The following is a 6,325-nucleotide window of genomic DNA, read 5'->3' as shown; positions in this document are numbered from 1 at the left end:
GCCTGGAAAAGAAAAGCTTGAGAGGAGATCATTTTTCATTTCGACATTTCCCGGGGATATAGTACTGGCCTGGTATTGTTTCATTTCAGAGCTTGACTAGAATAGAAAACAGACAAAAGAAATGAACCAAAAAATGGAAAGAAAGAAACCAAATAAGCTCAGGCCCCAGAGATAAGATCTGCATCAGGCCTGCAGCACGGTCAGTCTCCGGCCTCCCGCAATCTCTTCCGTGAGGCTGCCTGCAGGTCCAGCCAGTTGGCCTGGGTGCCTAGAACACCCAAAAGGACACTCCAAGGCAGTGTTCTCAAGTTGGTCCATCAGGGTAAACGAAGTAATAAAATATCTGTTTTTGTTTTTATCTCAACCTTTTAAATATGTTGTTGTAATGCATATTTCATAAGGTATTTGAGTACAAGGTATGCAGGGTACAGGAGTTTGTGACCATCATTTATAAAGCACCAAGTCCATACATGGTGTATGTTTCATCATAGCGGGACGTGACCAAACAGAGTCCCTGGTTTGTACAATCACCTGTGACAAAGATTCTCTACTTGACCAAATTTTAGTCAGGCTTTGGAACCTTCTCTGTACACTTCCTTGTGACATCCGTTTTAGCAATCCCTGCTTTGTCAGTTTAGCAAGGACTCCCTGCCCCTCATCTCTCATCCCCCTCGGTGACATCTGATCAGGCTCCCCATGCTCCACCATCCCCCATGATGTCCTATCTCCCTGGCCTGCCTTCAGCAGGAATTCTGTGAGGTGGTTCAGCCAGAATCCCCCAGGCCCCTGAAGTGTCCTCTTAGTAACTGTCTATCCACTGACCCCTCCCCCTGGTCATTGGCTATAAATTCCCACTTGCCCGTGCTGTTTTTGAAGTTGAATTCAGTCTCTCACCCATTGCAAGACCCTTTGCTATTGTCCCTGTGCCTGCCGTGACAGTCCTGAACAAAGTCTACCTTACTGTGCTTTAACAGATGCTGTTGGATATTTTTCTTCTTTAACAACTGGAAAGTAGTGTGTGGTTCCCAGTGTTTCCCCATTAGCCTGGAGCTGTTTGTAATCAGGAAAGTATAAGATTGCCACTACTAGGCCTGGCAACAGAGGCTCAAATATAAAAAGATGGAGGGATTGGAAAACTCCAGGAGGCAGGATTCCCGCAGGGCATAGGGCCTCACCTGGGGCGGGCAGGAAAAACCATGGTGATCAACACATTGGTTGAGCAAATATGGTTCTCCACTACTAGTCCTTCAGGCCATCATCTTACAAACGAACAAAAAAAAACAGTGAATGTCAGTAGGAGCTGTTGGCCATCCGTGATTGGACTGAGAAGCAATGTGAAGTCAAGTCAGTCTGCCTCTGCAACCTGCCCAAGTGCTTTCGGTACCCACTGCCTTATCACTGTCTCCTCCTGGCCCCTGGTGCCTCAGAGTGTGGCCTCCCAGGAGTATGCTGCATATAGCTGACTTCTGACCCAGAAGCTCAGGGTCCTGAAGGAGCCATTCTCCTGGGAGGCAGATGCTGGGAGGAAAGGTCCCTGAGGCCACAGTGCGACCCTCCACGAAAAGGTTGGTTGCTGTTCTCAGCCTGAAGCCTCTAACCTTTTCCTTCACAAGCTCACTGAGCAGCAGCCCTGGCAGGAGGCTGCATCTGGCATTTGAGAGTGAAAGGAAAATAAATGGGGCCATGTGGAACCACACACACACACCAGAAGGAAGCAAGCCTCCCGGGGAGGAGGGAGCCTTTGTTGTGAAACAGTAGGGATGGAAGGCTATTTCAGTCTATTTCCTTAACCTGCTGCCATGGACTTGCTTTTCTGAGGCCTCCAGCCCACTCCTACCTGGATAGGTCACTGGGTGGGAATGGCCCTGTCTAGCACCCGTCAATCCTCAAGACCTTCTCCAATGGCTCATCTACAGACCTCTCCATGCACTTACACCAGCCTTCACACCCAGAGCACATGCGCCGCCCTCCGTTCTTCCACATGTGGCAGCTGCGGTGTGTTTCTCACCAGCTCTGTGTATCGCAAAGGCAGGAACTTGGTCTTGCTCATCTGCTTACCATCTGAGCCTTGCACAACGTGTGGCACAAGATATCCAGGTCTTCAGCCCACATTTGGTAAGTGAATGAATTGTCCACACGTGACCTCAAAAAATTACTTTAAAAGGTTTAGAATAATGAGAGAAAGAGCAGCCATGAGGTCAGTGCAAGTTCCAAGTGGGGTGGTCACCAGGATGGAAAGTCTCAAAGCAGTGAGGCTGAGGAAGGGCAGAACCCTGGTGAAGCTGGAGGGACAAATTCTCTCAGCACTTCCCATGCTCCTGCACATAGGCAGCCACACTCACAGTGGGAACACGTGGGGTGTCCTGACTTTCTTCCCCAGAAAGTAACTCACAATCATGCTGCTTTCCCTGATGCATACCTCATTTGGGGTTCTAATTTTTTGTGCACGGTAAGATGTATACAGGAAAGTGCAAAATCCAGAGTGAGCTTGATGTGAACAAAGTGAATGCATTCAGTTTACAGCACAGGGATAAAGAAAAAAATTGATACCACCTGCTCCAAGCCCCCTCTAAGGGGTATCCTTGCTTCTCTCCACAGTGATTAATTTCAACTGTTAATCTTCAAGTTCTATGAACAGAGGACTATGCAGATATGCTCTCTTGGGCTTCTTTAGCCCAATAATATGTCTATGACTCATGCCTTTTGTTTCATGTGAATGTTGATTGATTGTTCATTCTCTTGCTGTCTCATATTCACTGAGCAAATATACCATTGGCAATTCATTCATTCTCCTATGATGGAGTATTGGGGGTTTTCCACGTTCGGATATTTACAGTTAAGGCTGCAGAGCTCTTCTAGGCACATGTGAACACATCTCTGGTGGGTGTGCATCTAGAAACAAATTGCTAGTGTATACATTTCAGCTTTATAGACACTGCCAAACATTTAACAAGGTGTGATATCCTTGTTAATTAACCCTAGAGAAATGTCAACTGACCCTAGAGAAAGGTACATTACCCTTTCTCTGGCACTGCATAAGAATGACATTATTCCATATTTTTGCCACTCCTTGGATTTTCCATCTTTTTCATTTTAGCCATTCTAATTATTTTCACATTAAATTTTATTTTGAAATAATTACAGGTTCACATGCAATTATAAGAAATAATGCACAGATATCCTGTATATCCTTTACTTAATTTCACTTAAAAGTAACATCTTGCAAAATGATAGTGCAATATTACATGAGGATATTGACATTGATGCAGTCAAGATGCAAGACGTTTTCATCATGCAGAGACCCCTAATGTGGCCTTTCTGTGTAGCCACATCTACTTCCTTCCATCCCTCGTCCCTCTTCAATGCTTCACAACCACAATCTGTCATCCATTTCTATAATTTTGTCATTTCAAGAATGTTAAGTAAATAAAATAATACAATGTGGAATACTTTAGAATTGTTTTTTTCTTTTCCATTCAGTATAACTTTCTGACGACTCATCCAGGTTGGTTCATGTATCAGCACTTTGTTCCTTTTTATTGCTGAGTAGTATTTCATAGTACGGATGTACCAGAGTTTAAGCATTCATCCATGAAAGCATATCTTATGAGTCAAGACCTGAACATGATGTTTCCGTGAAAATACTAAACATCACAGAAAAACAACAATTTCTGGGTGGAGATAAGAATATTGCTATCATGTCAGAAGCTGCCAGTTTGGGTATTTCATTAGAAGCAGATAGGAGAGCTAAAAATCAAAGGCGCAGAGTTCATACGACTTTAGAATTACCCTGGAGTGCTGCCGGCGCAACTCATAGATCAAACCAAGTTGCTGCTCCTGAATATGTCTTCTTGATTTCTGAACTGGCAGGAGAACTAAGATTTGCATCTATTGTTGTTAAAAGACTTGAGAGCTCGGGGGCACTTATACGTGGTGACAGAAGAGGCACAGAATCTAAGGGTCTGAGCAGGGTCATCTTTGACAATAAGGATGGAAAAAATGCTTTAGAAATTATCATGAAATCCATTTGAACTTGAATTCTCCTGTGGTTTCACCACCTCCAGACTATCCTGGAGAAGTTTTAAAGGTGTTCAACAAGGATTGACAGGGGTCAGACTGATAAATGTAGACGATCACTCGTCTTACTCTCTGTAAAGATTATAACAACATAGGAAAATTCCTAAATAGATGGAGGTGCATCAGCAGAATTCATTATTTCAGTATTTTGCAGACATACTTACTGCAGTTGTCCAAAATGCCAAATATATATATATAGAGAGAGAGAGAGAGGCCAGGCGCAGTGGCTCATGCCTGTAATCCCAGCACTTTGGGAGGCCGAAGCAAGTGGATCACAAAATAAAGAAATCAAGACCATCCTAGCCAACATGGTGAAACTCTGTCTCTACTAAATATACAAAAATTAGCTGGGTGTGGTGGCACATGCCTGTAATCCCAGCTACTCAGGAGGCTGAGGCAGGAGAATCGCTTGAACCTGGGAGGCAGAGGTTGTAGTGAGCCGAGATCGTGCCGCAGCACTCCAGCCTGATGACAGAGCAAGACATCATCTCAAAAAAAAAAAAAAAAAAAGAAAAAAAAAGGAAGATATGACATAGGAATCTTAAACCTTGGTTCTGGAGATGAAAAGGTGAGGAAAAGTAATGTTAAAAAGTTTCTAACTCCAGGATATTCAACCTGTGGCCACGTAGAATTATACACAATTAGTGTAGAGAGGGGAATGTCGTGGGAGGAAGCCACCAAGATTTGGGTGGAGCGGACAGGACCAGACGATGGCTTTTACTTGTCATGCAAAGAAGGAACAACAAGAAAACTACTATCTTACTTAAAGAAAAGAGACTTTTCTTAGTTTATCAACCAAATACTGGGAAGTAGCTCAAATTAGAAATTTGCGCTGACCTAAAACAGAAATATAAAAAGGTTGAATCAGATGATGCCCTGATGCACTGGTTAGATCAGTATAATTCGTCTGCAGACACTTGTACTCATGCTCATTGGCATGGCAATTGCAAAAAAGCAAGCTTGGGGTTAGTATGTGAAATGGGTCTCCGTTGCCCTACATATTATGTATTGTGTGGTTCAGTGCTGAGTGTCGGGACAAAAGTTGAGTGTGTTCCAACATCTGTCAGTGGCACAAACGTGAAGATACAGGTCATCTTGCGTCTAAGAACCAAAGATGGACAACGGACAGTAGGTTTGATCATTCCGGCAAATGGTGTGTCCCCTCTTGTAAATCTTCTAACTTCAGAGCAGTCTCAACAGCTTGCGGTCCAACAGAAACGGCTATGGCGACAGCATCACCCTCAGAGCATCACCAGCTTGAGCAACGCATAAAGAACAGACAGGTTTCAACACGAACGTATCGGAAATGCTGTTGAAGCATATCATTTGCATAAAAATCAGGGACGGTTTCTAAAGAATTGCGTATTTTTTTCAGTTGTGCTCTCTCTTGTTAGTTTTTCTGGGAGTAAGGGCAAACCTGGAACAGATAGCAAGACTGACAATCAGCAGTGCTGCTGGTGGTACACAGTCTCTCCTTTCGCTTCTCCCCTGGTACTTCCCATCTGTTTTTACTGTGGGTGAGCAGAGGGGAATGTGTGCGTGCGTTTGTGTCAGGCTCTTTGTGAGTGTGTTAAAGGCTACAGACCACAGTTGGTTTAAAATGCTTGGAACTTCCCAAACGGGTTTCACTTTTATGTTTATACAGTGTTCAGGGTTAACACAGTACGTCTATGTCATCAATGTGTTTTGAGTTTATAAATATAGAAAATATATATTGGTTTCTTTCTCCAACTTAATAGGTTTATTAAAGCATGACATGAAAGATTGCATATCGTGCATTCAAGTTATTTTCTCATTTTTGTTCTAACCCTGCAATCCCCTCCTGCCCCTTCTCCTCTCTGCCCTAGGTTTCTGGTCAAGGTAATGAGTACATATGTTTTCCTATGATAAAACTCTTAAAAGTTAATTTTAATTTATTAATAGTATTCCTAATATTCCATTACTCCTAATATTCCAATATTCCAGAAATGGCTATAAGTGTCTTAAATTTACATTTTCACTGAAAGGTAGTTTTAGAAGGAAGTACAAATTGGCATTCATCTTGCAAACAATTTTTTTTTTACTTCACTACCTTAATTTGGTTTGTTGCTCATAAAAAGGAAACCGTACTTGAGCTGTAGACAGTGAGGAAACACTTGAGGCTTCTGCTCTATGTTTTTTTGTCATCATTGTTATTGTTGTTACTCAGTGACTTCAATACTGTTTAATGTGTTGTAAGACACTGGAGAGTTTACTCAAGCTGTTAAAA

General features: G+C 42.8%; 1 protein-coding gene across 1 annotated transcript; it reads left to right on the top strand.

Annotated features, from left to right (window-relative positions):
- The first annotated feature begins 4,188 nt into the window (after nt 1-4,188).
- LOC105728318 (protein strawberry notch homolog 1-like) lies at nt 4,189-5,349 on the top strand. Its single transcript, XM_064376692.1, is given in 3 exon segments — nt 4,189-4,259; nt 4,588-4,802; nt 4,805-5,349. Coding segments are annotated over 3 exon segments (831 nt in total).
- The last annotated feature ends 976 nt before the right edge of the window (nt 5,350-6,325 follow it).

Source organism: Aotus nancymaae, unplaced genomic scaffold, assembly GCF_030222135.1.
Source record: "Aotus nancymaae isolate 86718 unplaced genomic scaffold, 86718_ANA_hifiasm-v0.15.2.pri h1tg000001l, whole genome shotgun sequence".
NCBI classification, from domain to species: Eukaryota; Metazoa; Chordata; class Mammalia; order Primates; family Aotidae; genus Aotus; species Aotus nancymaae.
The sequence above is the reverse complement of the archived record's forward strand: the minus strand, read 5'-3'. Positions and strand labels throughout refer to the sequence as shown.